A 26,470-nucleotide genomic window follows, 5' to 3' on the forward strand; every position below is an offset into this window, starting at 1 on the left:
TCTTTTAACTGACAACTAGATCTTGAAATCTGTCAGGGCTTGCTTGCATTTTGTTAGCAACGAACCAATCGGAATGTTGGACTTTTTGCGTCAAGTGTGTTAATCAGAGTGTCACAATTCAGTGAGGAAAATGGCAAATAGTCTTTATTGGCTTACTTATATTGAACTCTATTTAATAAAATAAAAAATATCAGTAATAAGAACATTAAAAAGATTAATGGTCCAAGGATTGACCCCTGAGAAACACCTTGCATTTTGTTAGCAGCAAACCAGTCAATCAGAATGTTGGACCTTTTGCTTCAAGTGTGTTAATCAGAGTGTCACAATCCAATGAGGAAAATGGCAAATAGTTTTTATTGGCTTACTTATACTGAACCCTATTTAATAAAATAAAAATATCAGTAATAAGAACATTAAAAGGAGTAATGGTCCAAGGATTGACCCCTGAGAAAACACCTTTCTGAATTTAAGTCCAGCTATCCAAGACACCCAGCATCTTACTTTTCTGTTTACAATTTGACAGATAGCCAGCTATAAGCCATTAATTTACAAAATAAGAATATCATGAGGAGAGAGGCTGTCAAAAGATAAATCCATCAAAACTGCAGCTAAATATTTGTTTTCATCAAGATCGTTCTTCCAGTCTTCAAGTAACAGTGTGGCTTGGCATCCATGACCTGTATGAAAAGTACCCAAATGTTTCTTAAAAATGTTCCCCAAAACATTATGCAAACTGGGTTTCAATTGATAACTCCAACAGTCTGTAAATGATGGGTTGACAGGTCCATAGTTACTTTAATCAATAGGACAGCTCTTTTTGAAATTCAGAACTACTTCAGCTTCCTTCAGACATTCATGAAAAATATTTGACAAACTTTTTTTTTATAGATCTGTAACATGGCCAATAAGGATTAGTGCCACAGCTTTGAAGAATTTAATAGGAATTTGATCCCCTCCAGTAGATTTTTTAAAATTTAAACTTCTAATCAATTTATACACTTCTTCATTGTTAACTTGCTTCAATTAAACTACTCGGATGAGTTAACGGGTCAAAAAGAACATCCTTTCCACATTTACATAAACATTAATGAAGATTTCACGTATTTCTCTGGTACTGTTTACTTCAATAAGAACAATCCTATCTAGACCCTCAAACAGTTATTAGAAAAATACGATTTAATAATTGACCAGAAGTTCATTACATCTTTCTAAAAGGTATGTTCTCATTCTTTAATTAGTTCACCAACTTGACCTGCTTTCTATAGATTTCCCAGTGTATTTTGCAAAACATTACATGCCTAGCACATATGGCTTTTCTTAGTTCTTTGCTGATAAAAGGCAGTGGCTTTCTATGTGGATGTTTTTTATATTATTAGAGAATGTCTATAACGTTTAACAGAACTGTTTCAAAGTTAAGCATGCAAGACCAAAAATATAACATATATCACACAAAGCATTGAGAATTCAAAGGTTCTGTATATCAAAATTTAGGTTGCTAACAAAAATAAGGTTTTCACGTTTTACCAAGCTTTTGTCAAGCATTTTACAAGATTTTCCAAAAAGAGCTTTTTATTCATGGAAAGAGGCCTATATATGCAGTGGATTAACCATTTGGAGAAAGTTCAGAAGTAACCTGCTCCTGATATGAAGGCTCTAGTTTGTCATTCCGCATGCTGAGATATCTGAATGAAAAAAGACCTAATCCCACCACCAACGGCAGTGGGGTCATACCTCTCAAGTTTGTACCCATCAACATAAAAAAGACTGTCACTGAAAGATGACTCAAGTTTGCTTTCCAAGGAAATCAAGTTTTATTCACTAGAACTTCATGAATACATTGTTTCCCTAAACTTGGACCATACTGCATCTCTGGGCAAGATAATTTTGCTACCACCATATTGGCACTAAATAGTCTTGCATATGCAAATGTGCCATTAGATACCAATCAATTAGTGTAGAATCTAGCAGTGGTGAATACCAACCTGTAATAGGGGATGTACATGCATCTGTAATAGATGCTGTGACAGGGATACTCTCCAACTCCCACACAACCCCTCGAGCAGCATGGCTTGTATCCTTTCTGTCACAATGATGCTGAAGTTCATGCAACCCTACAACAAAATATAATGTTATTTATTGTTAGTAAAATGAGGAAATAAAAAAAGAGAAGAAAATAAAAATAAAATTAACTGCTTGTTATAACAGATCAACTTTTGTTTTCTTTCTATAAAAGAAAAATCGATTTTAACATCACAAATGTGGACGATTTCTCCATCAGTTTCTACAATGAAGTTGGTTTGCAACTAAATTTAGTCATCCTACAGAACTGGCAACATTTATATATAGTCAACTTGTTCAACTTTGTTAAGCTTACTGTAGTGTAATCCTTAATCTAATTAGCATTAAAATAACACTTGACAGTTAAAGTAATCAGATATTCCAAACTGGATTAGAACCGATATACACCAACAGCTCGTTTATGTTATACATTCACTAGGGTTTAAGCGGAATGGGAAAAACATTTTCAAGGCAGTCTCATCTTCTCATCACAACTGTGTTGATGTCTTGTAATTAATAAATAGTATAGATCACATTCTGGAGTTATTCTTCAATAGCATATAACATTACAAATGCATAAAAATCTAGATTTTTGCTTCATATTCTGTGACAGAAAACTTTACTTGGCCATCCAACTGTTCAACATGACTTGGACTATAGGACATATATACAACACTTTCTAGTAGGTGCCCCTATGGCTATTTAATATGGAAAATAACACTTTCTAGTTGGTGCCCCTATGGCTATTTAATATGGAGAATAACACCTTCTAGTAGGTGACCCTATAGCTATTTAATATGGAAAATAACACTTTCTAGTTGGTGCCCCTATGGCTATTTAATATGGAGAATAACACTTTCTAGTATATATATATATATATATATATATATATATATATATATATATATATATGTATGTGTATATATATATATATATATATATATATATATATATATATATATATATATATATATATATATATGTAATAATAATGAAGACTTTGTATAGCACCTAATCTTTAGAAGCTCAAAGCGCTTTACAACATTAGACAACACCTATAAGATGAAAAAACATAATGATATTATTACAAAAACAAACACCATGAAATTATAAAACATAATGTAAAAAAAATATATATGTACAATATTTAAACAAAAGTTACAGCCAGGCAGAAGAAACATTGCAGCATTGCAGTATTCATTGCAGTTGGGGTAGTAATAAAAATTTAAAGCAGTTAACCTTTACTTACTGTCCAAGATGCCTGGTGTATCTCTAATTTTTTGTTTATTGGACAGACTGAATCCAAGACTCCATAGACCACACACAGCCAAGTGTACCTCCTCACTGTTTCCTACAGCTAAAAGTTTGCTGTATAAAGGCAGAGCATTATTTCTCACTATCCTCACTTTGTTACTGTCATTTATTGCCAAATTGTTCAGCCCATGGAGTGTTTCTTCAACATACATCCCATAGGTGGCTGAAAAATGCTTTTCAGAGTCCATAGCACAACCCAATACTCTGATGATAAAAGATATATTTTGGTCATCGGAGTTGATGATTTCATTTTCCGCTTCACTTATAAGGTAAGACAGTATAATAAGAACCTTGGCCGTGATGATCTGTACTATGCTGCCTGACAACAAAGACTGCAACAAGGGAACCACGTCCAGATCTCGTAGAACCCACTTGCTTGATTCTAAATGTCGGACAATGTTGTGAAGTATACCTAAAATAGCCTTAACAAAATATATTAGCTTCTCTGAGGACATATATGGAATGTTTGTAAGATATCTGAGAAGATTAATCAAAGTAGGGTTCATTACTTTGCTGTCCAGGATATGCTGGCAAAATGCTTCACTGGCATCACATAAAACCCAAACAATAGTAAATATTTTCTTCAATGTCAACCATGTTTTTTCACCACTTTGAACTGTATACTGAACCAAGTTCACCTCAGTAGAATTCATTTCTGAGAATGAAGCTGTATTCATTTCTAAACTATTGAAAGCATTTTTAAAAGTACTATCAGAATAAGACTCAGAGGTTGAGAAACCAAGAAATTGAAAATATTTCTCAATGATGCTCACAAAATGATGTTCCATTAGAATCTCTGCAATTTTAGCTCGATTTACTCTATCTGTTGCACTCATTCCTTTCAAAATTAAATTCACATTTGTGCTCCAACCCTCTGCATTGATTGTTTGACTATTAAGTATTCTTATAGCTGTACAAATATCTGGAAATTTTTGAACATCATGTGAGCATGACTGTTGCAATGTTCCAAATGTACTGTCAATGCCGCTTTCCTTTTCAGTCAGAGAGAAACTTTCCACTTTTAGTACGAACACTTCATCAGATTTATCTTCCAGTACATTTTTTGTACTCTCTGTCGGTGATATATTTTTATTACAAAAATGTTTATAAGTATTTGTTACATTCAAGGAAATATCATTTCCAGACTCAGCTTCTAATACATGCTTTGTAATCTCCTTCAATGGTAAAACTTTATTATCATCATTTTTCTCAGAATTTAGCATCTTTTCCACAGTTATGATTGGTTTTTCTCCCGTTTCAGCTTCTAATACTTGCATAGCATCCTCATCTAGCAGTAATATTTTTTCATCATTTTTTTCATTGGTTTGTAACAATTTATTTGCTTTCGTTACTTGAACAGCTATACTGACTGATGTACAATCTTCTTTGGTATCAACCTTTCCATCGGAAGAACTGTGCCGATTTACATCAGGTAGGGGCAGATTAGTCACTGCTGATCTGTCACCAGTCTCAGAAAATATGTCTTCCTTACAAATTGATAAATGATGCTGAGATTTCAAAGAGTTGTGGCTTGTACTCATGATTTCTGCTTGATTCCAAATTTGTAATCTAATCTATTCGGGAACCTATATTTTATAGAGCTGTAACCAAATTTTGTATTACAAGATTTTACTTGTGTCATTTTGAGAATAGGGCCATACAGTTTGTTATAATAAACTCTCTCTCTCCTATTCAGTAAAAAAAATGCACAGTGTGTACTATTTTAACCGGAAAAAGTGGCTTTGACATAACTTCACTTACTCCCCCCGCCCCCGATCCAAGGGTAGTTTAATATGAACTTTTTTAAAAACTTAAATATCGGCCATTTTCAGAAAGTCTCTTGCATGTTTTGCCATTTTTTTACATATCATTTTATCAGCATCACTTCTGTGGCGTTAAAATGTCCACATACTGAAACAATTCTTTAATAAGTACATTGTTCCCCAAATAACTATTTGGAACAGCCAAAAATTGATACTTAGTCGGTATAATTATTAGCAGAACATTATGTAACAATCCTTCATAACTGTTTAAAATTGTCACAAGTTATACGCATTGGGTAAGACTTTCTTTTAGCCTGTCACCCTTTACATACACGTTGATTTAAAATGAAATGAATGGCACTAGCCTAGATCAACCAGTTACGACAATAAATACACAAACAAGCAAGTATAGAGAGCTTCCAAGGGACATAACTCCATATATATATATATTCCATGTACTTTGTGATTGTCCGTTGTGAGCAACGTGTAGACTCATGGTACTAATTCAGTTCCCATAGTAAACCTATGCAAACACCATGATATTAAAAATTCAATAACTTAAACTTTTAGTGCTCATGATCAAAAATATATTTATCAGTATAGATGAAACATGGATGTCAACTTCTGTGTTGAGGAAAGGATATGAGACGCTGCATTTTCTGGACTTGCATGTGCTTTCAATTCCGCACCAAAGAGTCAGGTGCTAATTTTAGTAATGAATGTTCTAAATTCAAGACTGTTAAAGGACTGAAATTCCATCGATAAACAATGTCTGTATTTGTTTTCACTTATAACTAGGACAAGCTCTCTAAAGATTCTTTTTCCTACAACATAACTTGCATTATTAACCAATCCTGGTCGGTGTAACCCATATATACTCTATTTTATGTTCACCCTTTCCAGGAGGGTTCCCATTTTTCCATGTCATTAGTACCGTGTGTCCTGTAAGGGCGCATGTAGAAATCTTTTCAGGGGTGGGGTGCAAACACGTAGTGGTCAGTTGTTAAGTTTTGCGGATGTAGGACAAAAAAATGGTTAGAGGTGAAATGGGGGTAGTTATTAAGTGCCCCCTCCCCTTTGTGCGGGCCCCCATTAGTACTGTGTGACTCCTAATATATTTGATTTACAAAGAGTATTTGTTTTAACAACTTTAATCCAAATAGCCCACAGTCAATGAACACTCTCCTCCTCATCTTCACAAGCCTCCCACCACGTACTCTTGACCCTTTATAACGATTTCTTCACTTGTTCTATAAAATAAAAAAAAATGTTTTTAAAGTAACACAAACTTAATACTGTGTGTGCGTCATTTGTATTTCTCATTAAAATTATCTTTCACTATATTCTTTTTTTATTTATCTTGAAAATGAAAGTCAAGCTGATAAAACTTCTCTGTTCTAACATAAAATGTACCTCTCGACTAGGTCCGGCTTTTTATAATTTTTTTTTTTTTTTAAATATCAAAAACAATACCATCATATAACAAATAATTAAGTGAACGGCTGCCCAGTTAGTAGCATAGTATGACCATCGAGCTTTAATGGCAACATGGCAAAAAGATTTTAGTCTCTAACCGAAATTTAAATTAGGACGATATTTTTATTTTTATTTATATTTACTGTTATGGGGGGGGGGGGGGGGGGCATTATACGGTATTATCGGGACAAGGGGAAATGTACAATAAACCGGACCGTCGTGTTAAAAAGGGTAAAAATAGTAAGAGGAAAAGGCGAATTGAACATTAGGCAACCATGTTGATATTTACTGGGCATTTTGACATGTATGAAAATTGATATATAGGTGTCACACGATGAAGATTCAGGGTTAGAAATGTAATTGTAACCGTTGCTTTAAACTATATGGGGGCAAGATATAATAATTAAAAATTGGTCTATAAGTTTGCGGGAAATGGGAGTTTGTTTGCCCTTTAACTAAAATGAATATTACGTCATATGTTTCTTGTAATTGGTGTATGTGGTCTCCCATATTAAAAAGATCAAAAGAGTATCGGTGTCTCCAAGAATGTAGCATTAGATCTCCATCTTGAGCTGTATTGGGAACAATGATTACTATTTTAAAGGTAGTTCATATATTTTCACAGGATGAGCCTGTCTGTTTAGAAATGTAACACTGTGATCTGCTAGGTCCATTTCAGCAGGAAATATAAACGGTCTGTCCTGTAAATGGAATAAATATTACGTCAGTAGCATAGGATGACACTTTCGGTTTCAGTGGTTGATCATATATTAAACAGAGTAAAATAATTATAGGGAGAAGGTGAATTTAATATTTGGCCGTCATGTTGAAATGGATAGGTGAACAAAAAAGTATTGTGAGATAATTGGTTAATATATTTTTACAGGTTGTGTCAGTCTGGTTACGAATGTAACATTGTAACATGAAAGTTCCAAATGATAGCTTGTCTGCCCTCTGACTGGTTTGAGTAACAAACATCCCAGTCTTACTGCCACCCCAATGTGTTGTGACGAAATTTAGCATGCTGAATGTGAGGTGGGTAGTCGTATTGTAATATTTTATTGGCTGCCCTGTTTATTTACTTACGTTTAAATGGCCCTATGAAAAGGTAATATATATATATATATATATATATATATATATATATATATATATATATATATATATTTCAAACTTTCCTGATCATACATAGATAGTAAAAAAAAATTGTTTATACAGATTAAACTGGTTCAATTTAAGGCAGATACGCCAATAGACGATCTTTGTCTTTTTATTGCAGTCTCAAATTCATCGATTTAATATATTACCAAAGTTATCAAAAAAACTGCATAATCTGTATAATACTATAAAGTCCGCTGTCGTTGTTAATTGATAACGCTCGTCATGTGTTGAAACCAAGTGAGGATACAGGCACGGAATTGCCATATATCAATATATATCCATTCATGCACAGAAACACCAACCCCTGTGTTAAGGGAACTTCAAGATGGAATTTTGCTTTCATTAAAGTTGAGAGAAAAAAACAACTTAATTTGATAGTATACAGATTAGATTTCACTCAAGTATGACGTTTGTGAAAAATATATCGAAATGTAAAACTGAATATTGTATGACAGTTCTCAGATTTGTCAGGTTTTAGTAATAATACTGAAAAACAAATAAGGCATTGCGGTTTGTAAGTAAAGTATGTAGTAGCAATACATACATACATACATACATACATACATACATACACACACATATACACACACATACATAATACATACATACATATACCCACACATACATACATACATACATACATACATACATACATACATACACACACATAAATAATACATACATACATACACACACATACATACATATATACATACATACACGTACACACACATACATAATACATACATACATACATACATACATACGCACGCACGCACACATACATACATACATACACACACACATACATACATACATACATACATACATACATACATACATACATGCATGCATGCAAACATACATACAAACACATACATACATGCATGCATACACACACACACACACACACACACACACACACATACATACATACATACATACATACATACATACATACATACATACATACATACATACATATTGGAGAAAATCTCTTTAGATCCAAAATCATTTGTGACAATATCTTTAGATTTGGTGGCATCACAGTTCACTTATTTGGACCTCAGTCTTTCTTCCACAAATTTTATCTGACAGTGAAAATAAATTATGAAAGCAAAAGAAGAGATATTGGAAATCTTCTTTACTGAGCAAAAAGAATAATGACATCTTTTGGTATAATAAAAAGTGTGGCATTAAGAAAAGTATTATAATTTACCTTTAATGTCACCAAATCCTCCCAAAAAATTAGACTAGGCTTTCTATAAATTTTTCTTGCAGTGAGACTAAAGACAACCTTAAAAGAAACATTATTGTCAATAATTATCAAGAAGGTGTCTTTAAATATAAATATTTATGTTTGAGGAGTCTAAATAAAATGAGACCAACCTGTCATCTTAGTCAATGTCTTTGAGAGGCTCATGAGACACACATAGATAAAACGTTTCCTTTTGGAAATGAATTTATAGAAAAGGCAAAGAAACACTAAAACAATTGTTTATCATGTGTCTTTTCAACATATTTTACACTATTTAACAAATTTAATAAAGCAAATGTTAAAGATTTTCAAATGTTACAACATGAATGAACCTCTGTATAACACTTGGAATCTACAGCATTGCATTTTATAAGCATTAGTTTTAAGGGCATTTCATATACACGTCATTTTGTATAGCGGCAAGGTCCTGGCTATATGGTGCAGAGAATATTTGGACATGAAAGGCACACAAAACAAAGATAAGGCTAAGAAAGGTGACATCTTTAAAATAAAAAGTAAATTTTTTAAATAAAAAAGAACCAACAATATTTTGTGTTTAATTCGTACTGTTGTAAAGATTCTCAGCTGGACATCATCATGGGATGGGATGCATTCCAGGAATAAAAGTTGCTTCCATTAGTAGCCTCATACGATATATGTGAGTGAGATTCGGACATATTTTAAATCCCTGAACCAGATGAGACCGAATGATTTATAAACGAAGATGATTGATGAAAGTCTAATGAAAATTTGTCGTCAATCAAACTTTGGATTCAAACAACTGAATATATTTGGTAATTAAGGGCTAAGAAAGACCAAGTATTGTTTGGACTCAAAATGTTTCCCATACCTTTTTTCACTTATTATAAGAGATGGAAAAGGTATTTGAATAATTTACTAGGAACTAATCTTTAGTAATAATGATCGATCTTCAGCGACAAACTGAAATTCAGAATTTATTGATTTAGACGACAAATGGTTGGGGAGTCCTTAAGAGTTAGTATGAATGATATGGACTGGCTTTTCCGGTGGCGACATTTAATGTGGAGATGAACGTACGTCCATATCGGCAATTTTTTTGTAAATAATGAATTTGATAATGAATCTGAATCGTTTAATTCGAAAGCAAATATTATTGCTTATAGTGTATATGTAGTGAGGGTTAATGACACTATATACAAGGATGAAGAACATGGATGTTTAAAGAGATATAGAGAGTTCTGAAGACAACAATGTAAAGATGGGGTTAATGGTATTTTATACAACGATGAAGAACATGGATGTTTAAAGAGATATAGAGAGTTCTGAAGACAACAATGTTAAGATGTACACAAATAAAATATAGGTTAAATATAGTTTAAAATGACGGACGGAAATTATTCTCAGTAACGATTTTCATGAAGAATAAAAAGCAAAAAAAATAAATAAATATAATTCTAACTCAAAGAACTGTATCTGGTCATCATGTTTCCATGTATATTTCATCATTTTCGAACAGTCATAGTGTGTCCTTTATTTACATTAAGTTGCATCTATACAAGGCAGTAAATCTGATGCCATCAATCTTAATCGCAAATATACGGGAAAACAACTGGCTGATTTTTCTATTAACTATACAGAGTGAGATGAGGGCCGGATTATCTATAGGGCAAAGTGGGCAACGTGCCCAGGGCCCCTGAGGCTCAAGGGGCCCCGTATATTATCGTCTGATTTCACAGGCATGGCCCCCGAGGCTCAAGGGGCCCAGTATATTATCGTCTGATTTCACAGGCAGTGTTGTTAATAGTACTGTAACCATATCTATGGACAAGGCATGATAGCTATGGGCCCCTATGTTGGCTGTGCCCAGGGCCCCCAAAGGCTTTAATCCGGCCCTGAATGCGATGATTGAAATAAACTCTTGTAATATCTAAGACAGTTTTCACAAAATATACATCAACAGAAAGAGAAGTCCCTTGTATGCTGATTGTGATTGATTATAATGATCAATACCAGAGGTAATATGAAAACCTTCTGTTAATGACCATGGTCCACTTGATAGTCAGTCTGACATTTCGTTTGAGAAGGCTTTGTCATCTATTAATGTTTTCTTATGCATAAACGTGCAAATAAATGAAAACGATGACACAAAAAACCACTGTGTTAATTTGTCAACTTAGAATGTTACTAAACACACACACACACACACACACACACACACACACACGATAGTTAATATACGCATCTAAGGAAATAAACTCTTTTACTTCAGTAACATATACCAGACACGCTCTAATTGACCCCCCCCCCCATGCTTCACATATGAAACTCTTGGAATTTATCTTCATGTCCGCTTCACTCACCCCCAACTGGACTTGTACTTATTGTACTGGGGAATGAACTAACAAATTGTATATGTGTTAATGGATTTGCCACTCTCAACCTTTCCAGCCATGTGATTCTGCTAGTATCCTACGGCCCAACAATCTGAATCAAGGTAGATGGTTTTAAAATTGCATTCTTAAAATAAAATAAAAATATACCTTAAGGTTTGGATTTAGAGCTACTATTATAATGTGTAAATGTAACAATAATCCATTCAATCGCTGAAGGAAACTGGTTGCTGGGCGGAGCGGCAGTGAGTTAAAGAAACCGGTACGGCCATTTGAGCATTTTGGTTTCTTCTAAAAGTTAGAGATTCATATATTTATGAACTAGTCTGAAACATGATGAACTTGGGTGGGGGGTAGGTGGGGATATAATTACAGGGGATACTGCAAACTGCTGGATGATTGCCAATGGGAGTAATGCTTAAATGTGATCCCAAATGACATTTTCCAAAATGATACATACGGCTATGAGTTGGTTATTACAGAATTACAACTACAGTGAAATCTTACTGGATCATTCGGGCTCGACGTTCCAATATCATTTGGTTACTGTCGCTAAATATTACTTACAATTTCAATCAATAATTAAAAACTCCAACATTCTCTTTTTAAAAAAAATAATATATATATATATATATATATATATATATATATATATATATAAACAAATTAAAATATCAGTCATGAAAGTTGACATCGTGTATTGTCAGCAGAAAATAAAATCTTATTTTATCACTTATTGTTGCTAAATTACAAAACAAAACAAAAACTTAGCTAAATTATATCTTAAGAAGAAACCCTCAACAACCTTAAAAAGAAAAATATAACAACAGTAGAAATGATCGGGTAATTTGCACTGGAAGATCTCGATAGGGTGATAAATCCGTCAGATTTGTTTTCAAAGTGGCTAGACGGTTTGCGATGTTTCTTTCAAGTTCTTCTTTACACAAACACGGGATCTGCACGACCCCTACTGTAGCTATCATTACCGGAGGCATTCTTTTCCAGATGTTGCAATACAATAGCTCCAGTTGCATTTACTGAAGTGCCAAAGTGCGCATTTTCTCCTTCAGTTCCTTGTGAGATTGCAAGTTTATGTGCACATTGAATTGGTCTCAGTTGCTTTTCCTTACTCTGATCTTTCGCGATAAACGAACGATTTGTCCCAAACTGATAGGATCCTTGGTTGCTTTGTTTGTGTGACTCGTCTAACTGCGCACAGTGCGCAGTAATCACATCTGAGCCTTGAGAAAGTGGAATGTTATCAGACCTTTTGAGAGATGGTGGATACATCTTCTGACCACCCGTTATAGGAATCGGGAACTGTCTTTTCGTCACTGACTGATCACTCGTATCCCTTCTTCCTTGGGTATCTACAGATGTGTGTATCAAATACCCATCTGGACTTTGTCCGGAGGAATTATGAAAGTGTGCCTGTCCTATGGCTGTGGTATTTAAATCTGCTTCACAATTCTTCATGTTTTGCTGTTTCTTTTCTTTACATTCCACGTCCTGCGTGTCGGTTGAACTACATTTTCTTGATGACAAAGTACCATGGCCGCTGTCAACGCTGTCTTCATCCAGATTTAAATTAAATGGCATGGGTTCTTGAAGATCGTGCAAAATAGCATATCCATTTGAGTCGGTAAGGGGTGTAGCCTTTTTCTTGGAATTTGTGTTCCGAGCGATCTGGCTTTCTGGTATATCTTTTGCAGCGCCACGTACACTGAGACCATGCTTTTTATTCTCTGATGTTGCTTTGGCGTCGTTTCCATTTATAAGATCCTCCTGCGTTGCTAACTTGACTAGTTTCATTGCGATTTTGTTAAACTCGTCCTCTTCGTTCTGTGCTTTCTCCTTTTTCTTTCTTTTTCTTGTAGATAAGATGTTAAAAAAAGATCCAAACAAATTCTTTTTATTTTCTTTTGGTTTCTCGTTCGGCTCCAAAGAAGATGAGTTTTGGGACTGAGCCGAGGAAGAGGAGTTTTGTGAATCGCGAGCTGATTCGGTGGTTGATTGTTCTTCATCTACTTCAACATTAAACACCTCTTTGAAGGCAGCTGTTTTTAGTTCTAGTTTGATTTCATGTAGAGATGTGTCTGTCGTGTAGTCATCGCCCGGGTCTTCTTCCCCGATTTCTATTGCTGGTACTGGAGCCCTAAGTGCACATATGAGCCTCTCTAGGACCCATTCTGCCATTTCAGTCTGGGTGAAGTCACACACTGTCACGAATCGCAATATCAGCGGAACCGGTGTGCCAGGTTCAATCATTACCGGTATTATTTTCTTTGTACGAACACCTGCGATAGAAATTAGGAAATAAAAACAAATAAAAAATAAGAAATTAAAAAACTGCATACTAATATTAAGACTTTATTGGTGCCTACAATTTATTCTTGCATGTACTACGCGTTAGATATATATTCGCATAAATTTACGCAAATTTTAAAATGCGAATTCAAATTTATGCCTATCACAAATAAAATGAGAATTCAACAGTAAATGGAGCCCACATCCCATTGTTTGTATGATAATGTATTGCCAATAAGCACAAAAGGCGAACATTCATGAAATCAAATTGTCTAAAAATTAGTTATTTACGTTATAAGTGATAATGTGCAAAGGTATGGGACTTCATACCATGTACATGAACTAAAGAACTTCATTTACTTACTTGGGTGTAAGCACTGTGCAAATTTCAACTGAAAGTCACAAGCTGAACTTTTCAGAAAGCTTTTGGATAGGACGACTATTACTTTGTTACATCTGAAAGGAAAAAAAATTGATATGTCTTTTACTTCAATTAATATTACGGCACTATTTCTATTGTTCATATTACCCCCACTCTCATACAAGGTAAAAAAAAATGAACAGACATACGTACACATACAGAGAGAGAGAGAGAGAGAGAGAGAGAGAGAGAGAGAGAGAAACGCATGTATGCCGCATTATGTCTCAAAAATAAATACAGTGTAGAAACCTTTCATGCAATATGTTTCAACCAAAAGACGAAGGTAATTAATCTTGCCATCGGGCAATAGGGCCGATTACGATAAAAAGGGTAATCGGTTTAATCGATTACAGTGTCATCTGTAATCGTAAATTTCAGTAGCTCTCTAATTATAATATCATAATCGTACTCGTCTTTCATTGGCAGTGTAATCGCGTAGTGTAGTGATGATTACAAATGATTACACCAACAAAAAAATCACTAACTATATTCTTAATAATTGTAAGAATAATAAAACTTTCCAAAACGAAATTCCACGAATGTTGACTGTTGCTTGTTAGTTTGTATGTAAATAAAAATAATTGTCAATAAAATTTACACCGAGCTAAAACTGATTCTTTGTTTTAGTTATACAATGTATGATATCTGCCAGGAATAAAAAAGATAACAAGCAAATACAACATAATCGTAATAGTAATCATACCCTGTAATCGTAATTCAAGATTTCCAAATGAAGTGTAATCGTAATCATCCCCTGTAATCGTAATCGTACTCATACGCTGTAATCGTAATCGTAATTCAAGATTTCCAAATAAAGTGTAATCGTAATCATCCCCTGTAATCGTGATAGTAATTCAATATTTCCAAATGAAGTGTAATCGTAATCATCAGTGCCAAACAAACAGTAATCGGAATTGTAATCGAGCACCTGTAATCGACCCCATACATGCCTCCCATATTGGGGAAATGTGTACAAAATACTGGAAGAAACATCTTTCTATTAAGGCCTGTCATACGTAATGCACAATCGAAATTGCAGTTTGTAGAAACTATTAAAATATATGTACAGAAGTATTTAAATATATGTACAGAAGTATTAAAATATATGTACAGAAGTATTAAAATATATGTACAGAAGTACTGAAGCATACGGAAAGAAGTTATGAAATATATTGAAAGGAGCATTAAAATATCTGGACAGAAGTATTCAGATATATGTACAGAAGTCCTGTTTTTCCTTAAAATATATGCGTTTTGAGTTTTGAACTGTTGATCCCTTTGTCGCGAAACATACTGACTAATGCTAAAAACATCAGATTTATTAAAAGAACAAGTTTTTCATCCAACATTAATTCGAAACAATCGGACAAAAGTATGTTGAAATGCAGTAGCTGAAAGATAATGGGACATTGTAAAGTCTACTAAATTTGAATGGAATCCAGAAGTAGATAATGGGAGAACCGGAAGTCTGTTTTAGTGGAATCCATGGAATCCAAAGACGATGCAGTGATGTGATACCGATATGTTTCAAAGACGAATCCACTATACAAAACGTTTTAAATCTTTTACATGTCACTTGCGGCCATCACTGAAGTCATCTAATAGATCTGACTATAGATAATGTTCTGCAAGTTTGTTTTTATTGTCAGGATGCTAGTATAAATAATTAACCTTGTACTGTCTCAGTGTGGCTTTTCAGAATGAAAAATTGGGGTTGTCTTATGTGAAATCAGCTTCCAGCTTGCTCTGTAAATATGTAATTTTATAAGCACTTAAGTTTTAAGTCATCAGCTAATTACAAGACCATTTTAAGTTTTAAGTCATCAGCTAATGACAAGACCATTTTAAGTTTTAAGTCACCAGTTAATTACAAGACCATTTTAAGTTTTAAGTCAGCAGCTAATTACAAGACCATTTTAAGTTTTAAGTCAGCAGCTAATGACAAGTCCTTAAGATCAAGGTTATTAATCTTTGACCGTAAGATCGCGTCCTCATCGTATGCGTGTCCTCATCGTACGCTTGGCAATGGTTTTCTGCGAGACATGGCTTGAACAAACAAATAAGAAAATTTCTGTCAAAGTCTGAAAATAACAATAACAAAAATCATGTTGTCGCGGGCACCTCAACACCTTAATAGTGTGCGATTTAAATTACATAGCGCAGCGGTGGATCAGACGTCATCGTGCCGGGTTCGAATCCTATCATCGGATCAGCTTGGGTCGGCTACCGTGGTGTGCCCATGGCTGAGGCTCTTTGCTCCAATTGCCTCTGCACTAAATAGCCTACTTGTGAACTTATGGTGCCGTAAAACATCAAAACCAACCAATCAAATTACCTAACATCAATAAGGTAGGCTGACATAGAGTGTTCAGCGCTACCTGGGATGCTGTCACGAAGAGGTATGAAGAGTTTCATATTGAATTTCGTCTCGAGAATTTCTGCCATTCCCTTCACAAATCTCAGATCTTTCTTGGAATCAAAGTTGACACTCACAAATGCGTCGTATCTAACTTTTTCCTCGCCTGGGTTCCTCACTGAAGAGAAATGAGCACGTTTGTTACAATAATGATTTCATTAACTGATATCATAATATACGCGATGTTGCAAGTTTAAAAAATAATATAATAGCACAACATATCACCGAGTATATAAACAGATTTAAGTTTATATTACTTATCGGTTTTAATTTCATTACATTATCTGTTACTGTCAGTTCTCTTTAAAACGACCAATATGGGAGCAAACAATGTATTCCTTCTATCGATTTTGACAATGAATAAATGAAATAAAGACTAACACCTGATCAGCGAGATTTAGGTTTTGTGGTAGTGTCGTTTTAACACATGATCAGTGTGTGTGTGTGTGTGTGTGTGTGTGTGTGTGATATGGATTTTTAACGTAGCTTTAACAATGTTTCAGTCATATCGCTACGATGTCTGCAGTGTGACAGTTTATAGTGATGTCTAGCACTGGGGCATCATGCCGCAGACATGTAGCATGATGTCCCACCCAGTCACATTATCCTGACACCAGGCCGACCAGTCCTAACGCTAACCTCTTATTGATGAGCGCCAAGCGAGGCAGCTGTTAGTACCATTTTTGTAAGTCTTTGGTATGACTCGGCCGGGGATCGAACCCACGACCTCCCGCATCCGAGGCGGACGCTCTAACCACTAGGCCACCGGAGCGGTTGATCAGTGGGATTTAGGTTTTGGGGCAGTGTCGTTGTAACACCTTGTCAGCGGATTTCTGATCTTCGGGTAGTGACGTTGTAACGTCCGATCTGTGGATTTAAGGTCGTGGGTTAGGTCGTTGTTATACCTGGTCAGAGGATTTCCAATCTTTGGGAAGCTTCTAAGTAACACCTGGCCAGCCGATTTCAGGTCTTGGGGTAGTTTCATTGCAAAGGTCAATTTTTATAGGCAATGTGCATGTTTAGTACAGAAATCAATGTCTGCGTTGGAATATTTCGTTGAAACAGATTTATGGATGTTAATCGAGTAATCTATTATAAAGAATGTCGTTGCAATCAGAGCTGACTGCACTAATTACATTATAGGTTAAGCTTTTGTTACATACTCAGTATCACTTATCGATTATTATTCAATTATCGCAATTATTACATTATCGGTTGTCATACATGTTGACTACCAAGTAATTCGATACTTGTCGAAATATTTGCACGTTTTTTATATTCATGCGATCTTTTTAAATTAATATTTTTTGGCACTAGTGTCTCATTGTATACTACATTATATACATGTAACTTACAGCATATAAGTATATGTCTATATGTTTGCAGTCGTCGGATTGGTGATTATTATTATTATTATTATTATTATTATTGTTGTTGTTCCTATAAAGATTGTGTCTACATTTACTACAAAATGTATGAATAATGTTCAATATTATTTGATATTGGTTTCATGATGAAACATATATGAATTATTTGCCTGCAAACTTAAGTAATTATTAGTTTATGTTTGTTTATTAACAAAAAAAATAATATCGAAAATTTTGCAGGGAAACATAGTGAAAATCATTTGATCTTCAGCAAAACAGTAAATTTAAAATTAGAGTAAGAGATAACTGAAAAGATGAGAATTTATCACATTATTTTATTTATATATATGTGTGTGTGTGTGTGTGTGTGTGTGTGTGTGTGTGTGTGTGTGTGAGAGAGAGAGAGAGAGAGAATTACGGTCATCCAAAGTAGCTGCTTTCGTCTCATCAAGAAGAAATTTATCAAACGCTGCAGCTGTAAGGTGTAAAAAAAATCTAAGATAATGAATTTTCTAATCAGTTGAATGTTAACTATTCAATATGATTAATTAACATTTTCTAAAAATTCAATTTAATTACTTGTGAATTAATTCCACTATTCAGTTGATTTTTATTCAATTTCAAATTTGGGTTTTCTTTATAATTATTACGAGAAAACAAAATCAAGAATAACTGGAACATTTTTTTAGTGATTTTATATATATATATATATATATATATATATATATATATATATATATATATATATATATATATATATATATATATATATATATATATATATATATATATCCTTTACCTCTTCATTAACATTGAAATATATTTGAAAATGATAATCCATGTTAAAACGTAAATTAAAAATATTCATCACTCTTTCTAAATTCAGACGCATTATAAATTTGCAAGAATCGTTGACTTTCTTATTTTTTGAGCCGATTTGGATTCAGACAGATGTATATGTCTTACAGTCGTCAAGATCGGAAGAAAATGTCGTTTCAGGACCAGGAGTTTGTTTCTTGTTCTCAGTTTCCTTGCTTCCATTTAAATTTGGGTTCGATGCAGTTTTCCTCTCCACTGTTGGTGTTAAGCTTACAGCACTAGTGACATCTGGTAGGGCAGACATAAAGGACTTTGCGTCATTTTCTGAAAGAAGAACAAGAAATCGTGGAAACAACAAAAAGCTAAATCAAGAATAATATGCATTTTTTTTTAATCAGTTGGTTATCGTGGCCGACATTCCTATATAAAAATATATAGCCTATATTTGTTGAATTATGAAAATTTGTGACCCCCTGACAACCATTCGGTCGTCTAAATGACTAAGGTTGGAAATATGTCTAACTAATATATCAACAGAATTCCGCAAAAGAGTATGTCTCGTCTGCAAATTAGCTTTAATGTGTGGTAGACATTTTGCTGTTAAATCCCCTCACACACCACACCCCCGCGAAATCATATACTGTCATCACGACCGCTGTTGCAGCCTGGTCTCAGCTAGTACTACTGGCATACGTAATATGAAACGCTCAAGGTCTGCGTGCACGTATCATTAAAACAAAATTGTACAGGAAGCCTAAGTAAGTCATACAAGGACAGTCCGATCTCTTTCTCTGACGAAGATTTTATTATTCACGTATATGCTATCCAAAAATATGGCACCTGCCCATCCCAAGACCCATTATTCAGTGAGGGGAAAATAAAACCAATCATATTTTTTTCTCCAAATAAATATATTTATCAACTTCAGTAACTTTCTGGTTTATTTCCTAAAATAAAACGCTACAAAGATTGTGTAAATGAAAAGACCGAATAAAGAGCATATTTGGAAGAAAATTAAAATGTGAAATTCTTATTGTTTTTATTTATGTGACGATGAACATACGTAGATATCATACTTTTTCTCCTACTTACCCACGCATCTAATACAATCTTTAATGACGTCATCTCTACCCAAGAATTGTAGACACTCAAACAATTTTCCAACTGTAGGTTTGCGCAGTTGCCATTCCGCAAGCAAAGCCTCCGTAGGACTCTTTTCCTGGGAGAATACTTCAATATTAGAATCACTGAATCCAGCCAATCTTGCTAAGTTTATATAGCCCCTTGACTCCTGTTCAGCATCACCACAGTCTAGATGCTTCGCGATTTTCCTCCGAGGTGTGACACGAAGTATTTCTAAGGGCAGTTTACTTATGTGTTCCGAAAGCTGTGGACATGGATTGCCCGCCATGATGGTCAAAACTTGCGTACAGTAACTAACAACATAAAAAATAAAAAATAAAAATAAATAAATAAATAAATAAATAAATAAAGGCCTTTAACTGATTAATATAACTGATCACTAGATAAGAAATTGTTCATAATGCATAATCAAAAATAACCGCAAGAAGAATGATCACTTCCGGATCGACCGTACGTGTTACACATACTCTCAGCTATGACTTAATTTCTTCCCGAAGACAATGCGGCCTAATTGAAAAGTCTGACAACTAAGCAAAAGTTGAAGTGTCGCATGGAAGTCAGCATAACAATCTTAATTCCATAGCCATATGGCCATTTACCACTCGTCCTTTGTCAATCAGTAAGCACTTGCCTCTACCCAAATATGGCCCACCCGTGAAATTTGCCTAGAGTAGGGTTCAAGAAAGTTTACTTTTCTTGTCATGAGGAAACCAACATACAATTTTTACTCAATAATTACCTTAACTTTTCATCTTCGAGTCCTAAACTGATATCTTGCCGTCTTTGTCTTATTACGGTAAGTTTAAGAGGCTTAATGGAAACAGATAGCAGAAAACGATACTTATCCTGCGAAAATTAACATCGCAATTTCAATTTCAGTTCCTGAGACCTTGAACGTTAATGCTAATATTTACGCATTGAAATCAATAATACGTTGCCTATTTTAAAGTGTTTTATAAAGGTTGAAAACCATTCGACATACTTTACTTATTTATCATATAGTAAGCAATATTACAATTTGATCTCCAATTATCATGAAGATTGGTATTTTTTACACCCAACATTATAACTGCTTCAGTGCATTTAAAACTGTTATTTTGAAGAAAACATTTGCTACTTGGAGAAAGCCTAATAGCGTGCGGAAAACAAAATCTAAATTTAGCTCCAGCGACATTGACATTCGTCCTTTTGACCTTGACAATAACAAGTAGAACTTTGAAGGCTTGATTGATCACAAGTTTGATTTACTGTTCATCATAATTTCGAGATTCTTTCATCGCCATGATCATTATTGTCAACTGTATTATCATTTTCTTCGGCTTACTAATCATCCTTTTGTTGTTAAGTCGTTGTTGCTGTTGATTTTTATTATTGTGTGATAGAAGTTGTTGTTGATTACATTTTTCTCTCAGAAAACAAGCAAGATTCGTGACCTAAAACATATTTAAAAGTGACTGACCTTTATCAACCGAGTTCAGGCCCAATATTGAGTGTCCTTCCTTGGTAACAGAGAAATAATGTTAATGTATTTTGTTGACACAGTACAAAATATATGTAATCTTTTCAAGAATCATGCAATGAGTTCTATCAATAAAGAATATTTAACTGCAGTTGACACAGTTAAGCTATTTTCAGGAAACTGCGCTGCATGAACTGTACCGTCATGTTTGTCAAGAGATCATTTTTCGACTGTTCAAAAACACACATTAGTAGTATGTGTGGTGACATAGACGAATTTCACATGGTTAGATACATTAAGGCGAATCGATAAATGCATGCTACATGACGCTATAACCATGTTCTCTGCTTCGTATGTTAAAGCTGCGAATAAACCACTTAAGTTATTTAAGGACATAAGTATGTTCCTGACATGAAAATGAAATAAAATTAAATTGCTTAGTACATGGATTTTAGTCGCAATTTCTAATATATTATTGTTAAGTTAGTCCTTTCATATTTGTGTTATACAGATACAATGATGCAGCCTTCAATCTCCTCTACTCTAAAAGTACATGTTGATATTTGGTCACGTTCATGGAAACAATTATTCATTGTTTTGGAGTATGTCTGTGTGATAACACATTTTTTCATGTCATGATCATAGACGATAAACAAGGAACAAAAAGTTTAAAAAAAGACAAAGTAAATAAAGGTGGAAATGCCAGAAAGACATGACAAATGTCAGAGGTTAAAATGCTAAAGGTAAAAACAGCAGGAATAACAAAATATAATCAACAGAATGAAATAAATACGAGATATTACTATTTAACATCAGACGAGACATACAGTGGTAATAATGCGGACCAACAACGAAATTTGTGCACAATCTTTCTTTGAGAGCTCTGAGAAAAGTTAAAATGTCTTGAAGTTGGAACAAGAATGGAAACAATTTTGCATATTTGTTTTGTCGAAAGTGAAAAGAATACCTGTTTCGTATTCATAATTTTTTTCATTTAATATTTTGCTTGACCTAGCAATCTGCTTTGCTCACTTCCACAAATAAATGAACTATTAATTCCTATATTTAATTTAAATGCAGTTATTATATTCGTTCAAGTCTGGAATAATATTCTTGATGTTTGAGATGGGCAGGTTAATGTTTTTATTTTTCATGTTATTGCTTGAGGCAACTACGCCATACCAAAGATTAACGAAATCGACACTTTAAAATAAACAAGAACTACTTTCAAAAACCGGTCTTTTTAGAAAAATAAAATTATATAGTCTACTTTTAAAATACATTAGAATTGATAACAGCACGAAGACTTTGAGGAACAAAATAATAAACATAATTTGAGACATTTAACTAAGAACCTTACGTTCAGCTATATACACAAGAACCAGCTGATTGTTGGAGAAGAAGTAAACGGACTGAAAAGAGGATAAAACACTCAGTTTTCAAACAATTGGCTAATTTAGCAATTATGTATACATTGCAATAGCAAACGATAAAGGTGTGCGTACAGAAAGATTTATGCTAGTCACGTGGATGATCAGTGGCAGGAGGACAGATGTGACATACAACGATATGATAAAATACAACAATGTATACAAATACATTTTGACAGCAATAGATGTCCTCTCTAAATATGATCGGGGTAAGTAATTGAGAACGAACAAGGGAGACGACGCTTTGTGAGAAATAATTAATGAGCAAAAAGCAGAAAAGACACAGTTTGATGAAAGAACAGACGTAGGTAACTGGAAAGTTAAGGAATTATTGGAGAATGAAAGCATCAAATACTTTTCCACTCTCTCCGACAAAAAATGCTTGCAGTGAGCAAGTCAATAAAACCTTGAAATACAGAATGTGCTGAAAATAAAACTTGAAAATAAGTACATATATTTTCTAATCTCATCAACTGATATAACAATAATCATCATATGTTAATTGACTTGGTCCCCAATTAAAATTAGCAAGGAAGAAAATGAATCTAAAGCATGGATCGATTTATTTCATTATCTAACAACCAATACGCCCTAAAAGCATACATAACGAATAGCGGAGAAAGTTAGGATCACAAAATAATAATCTTGTTTTGCGAAGGGTTATCGTCATAATTTTACGGAAATGATATAAAAACAACAAAAAACAAGTGATTGTAAGTGTCCCTGCTGTGTATAAATTGGAGCGCTTAAAACAGAGAATATTGAGATGATCTGTTTTATAGGAGAGTTATTTTTATGCGATAAACACGGCTGAGAAAATTTCAAAGACGAAATAAATGTGCAGTAAAAAACTATATATTGTAGGGAAAAGAAAATAATATGATAATGTTTCTATGGTTCGGAGCCCTGCGAAAATAGCATTATTACTTAAATAAATGGATCACAAATTGGCTTTACAAAGAATTCAATGCACCTCCTCAGAAATAAAAATAATTCTTTTCCCGAAGGACAGATATTGTGAAAACAAAACATGTCACTGTAATAAATCATTTAATTTAAAAAAAACTACCACAAGCTGACAAAAGACCCTCGCAACCACTTTCAGTTAGACTAGAATGGAAATAATCATAATTATCAGACAGAATAAGAATAAAATGACCATAGAAATGTTATAACCCTCGCTTATAATTTCGTAAAAAAATATAATATTGTGGAAAGAAGGATTTATCAATAGTGTCATCATCTCAACAAATTCTCCAAAGAAATTTTTAGTTTGAATCGTCATCACGAGATCACAAAAGATTTGTCATTAAATTGAACAAACAGAAACTACAGTCATCTAATGAAATTTTATTGTCTTCTATATTGTGATTTTGAAGACAACATGTTGCTAATTAGGAATTGTGAAGTAAACCCCAATATATATTGGATAATAAAAGCATTAAAACATCTGCCATCAAAATTAAATGTTCTACGTGTAATTATAAAAAAAATACGAGAAAGAAACAGAACTGATACGAACTAATTATACCTCGAAACATTGCTAATCTTATATTCACAAAAGAAGAAGGAAGTAAAAGATAATAATTTAAGTGGTAAAGGTTGTCTGCCATAACATAATGTGTATAATTTAAATATGATATATCTCCCAAATATGCGATATTTATTCATAATCTGTCTAGTTACGATTTGGGTTGGATGTTCAAAAGCTTACTAAATAAAAAGAATTCCGATAAAGAAGTAGCAATAATAATAATAATTAATGATGAAAAAATGCATTGCATTTCATTTAGTAATGATTGTTTCTAAGTGTCAATATATTTAAAGAGCCCACGATGAATAAGACTTTTTGATGTTTCGGTGTATGGGACAGGGACACAACCAACATGGTAAAAATCTAAATCATGATAAATTCAAGCAAACCACGTGATATTTAGCAACGAGAAGCCAACTGAGAAAAGAAATGTATTCGCTTGATTATATATTCAGTTTGGAAAGGCTTACTGAAATTTAATTACCATAAATTAAATATTTTGAATGTAATCGTGAGAGGAAAAGGTATAACAGAAGAAAATTACGAGCAAGTTAAAAATAATATGAACGAATCGAAATTGAACACTTTAGTTGAACTTGATGAATACTAGATGTGTAGTGGATGCTTTTATCTCCTTAAGTATTTCGTGCAATGTATCAACTAACTGTAGCATTAAAATGAGCTACAGGACACGGATAAGACGCACTGCTTGTTACTTGTTAAACTGTGCATTAGTTTGATCGCTTGTAACACATTTACCTACCTCAAATATATAAAGAACGTCTTTGTATATTTAATATTTAAATTTGAGGTATACTGTAATTTGGGTTGAACGAATAAGATCATAAGGATATTTCAAAATTTAAAATTAAAGTACACTGTAGTTTTCTTTGAGTGAACGAGATCTTAAGGGATATTTTGATATTTAAAAATGAAACATCTGATCACACAAGGCCGTTAAAGCAATTATATTTGAACGTAACAATAGAATAGACCAGCATATCGGGAAATATTGGATGAACTGTGTTCAGTAGCTAAAGTAATGATTTAAAAAATGTATCTTTGATGGTACGATGTTGGATTTTAAAACGTATCTTTGATGGTACAGTGTTAAATTTAAAAATGTATCTATGATAATACGGTGTTGGATTTAAAAATATGTCTATGATGGTACGGTGCTGGATTTAAATATGTATATTTGATAGTACGGTGCCGTTTGTAAACAAAATTAAGAATGATGGTCGGAAACATCACAATATTTTTTTTCATGGGTACATTAAATTAAAGTGTTATTTTAATTTTAAAAAAAGAATCTTCTTGAGGATGTTGGCTGAGTTGATATACTTTATCTGCTACTAATGCAAATCTATTTTATTAACTATGTATGTTTGCATGTATGTATGTATGTATGTATGTATGTATGCATGCATGACTGACTGACTAATAATAATAATAATAATAATAATAATAAACTTTCTTTAACAATTATAACATATTTGGTCATTAGTATGTATGTATGTATGTATGTATGTATGTATGTATGTATGTATGTATACATGAAGAATGTATGTATACTACTACTACTACTACTACTACTAATAATAATAATAATAATAAAATTGATAATAATAATATACTTTCTTTAACAATGATAACATATTTAGTCATTAGTATGCATGCATGTAAGTATGTATGTATGTATTTATGTATGCATGAAGTATGTATGTATAATACTAATACTAATACTACTACTGCTACTACAACTAGTATTACTACTACTACTACTAATTATAATAATATAATTGATAATAATAATAAACATTCTTTAACAATGATAACACAATATGTATGTATGTATGTACGTATGTATGTATGTATGTATGTATGTATGTATGTATGTATTAAAGCATTAGTTTTAAGTTTTTGGGTAGGTGAAAAGGTAGATTTATAAGTATGTGTGCAGGAAGGTTTGGTTTGGTGCTCTACGGCACAGGAAACAAGTATGCAATTAAATACGTAAGTATGTCTGTCTGGGTGTATCAGGTTATCATACTCTCCCTTTTTATATCGAAATATCATATGTATCAACCGGAAGGCCGTGTCTTTCCGGTACACTTTTTATTTCTTCTCTGTGTTCTTGTCAATCCTGGTGTGTGTGTGTGTGTGTGTGTG

The 26,470-nt window shown here is 33.4% G+C and overlaps 2 protein-coding genes across 8 annotated transcripts in view; both read right to left on the reverse strand.

Annotated features, from left to right (window-relative positions):
• LOC149771591 (uncharacterized) overlaps positions 1–5,536 on the reverse strand; it is a 51,168-nt gene extending 45,632 nt beyond the window's left edge. The window contains exons 1-2 of the mRNA XM_089948319.1: positions 3,308–5,536; positions 1,983–2,111 (exon numbers count right to left, since the gene is read on the reverse strand). Of these exons, the coding sequence (XP_089804445.1) occupies positions 1,983–2,111; positions 3,308–4,913 (1,735 nt within the window). The 5' untranslated portion in view covers positions 4,914–5,536. The remainder of the gene's footprint in view (positions 1–1,982; positions 2,112–3,307) is intronic.
• Positions 5,537–8,901: 3,365 nt separating this feature from the next.
• LOC149771592 (uncharacterized) overlaps positions 8,902–26,470 on the reverse strand; it is a 43,045-nt gene continuing 25,476 nt past the window's right edge. For 5 of the 7 annotated variants that reach the window (XM_089948311.1, XM_089948305.1, XM_089948307.1 and 2 more), the window contains 6 exons: positions 19,825–20,168; positions 18,880–19,056; positions 18,332–18,388; positions 16,466–16,664; positions 14,074–14,165; positions 8,902–13,699 (listed from right to left, as the gene is read on the reverse strand). In XM_089948311.1, the coding sequence (XP_089804437.1) occupies positions 12,342–13,699; positions 14,074–14,165; positions 16,466–16,664; positions 18,332–18,388; positions 18,880–19,056; positions 19,825–20,143 (2,202 nt within the window). In that variant the 5' untranslated portion in view covers positions 20,144–20,168 and the 3' untranslated portion in view covers positions 8,902–12,341. Of the gene's footprint in view, positions 13,700–14,073; positions 14,166–16,465; positions 16,665–18,331; positions 18,389–18,879; positions 19,057–19,824; positions 20,169–20,614; positions 21,310–21,334; positions 21,375–26,470 lie in introns of those variants that run through there. The other 2 variants (XM_089948308.1, XM_089948309.1) reach the window with 2 other exon arrangements.

This window comes from Sinohyriopsis cumingii, unplaced genomic scaffold (genome assembly GCF_028554795.1).
Source record: "Sinohyriopsis cumingii isolate HCF-2022 unplaced genomic scaffold, ASM2855479v2 utg001752l, whole genome shotgun sequence".
NCBI lineage: Eukaryota > Metazoa > Mollusca > Bivalvia > Unionida > Unionidae > Sinohyriopsis > Sinohyriopsis cumingii.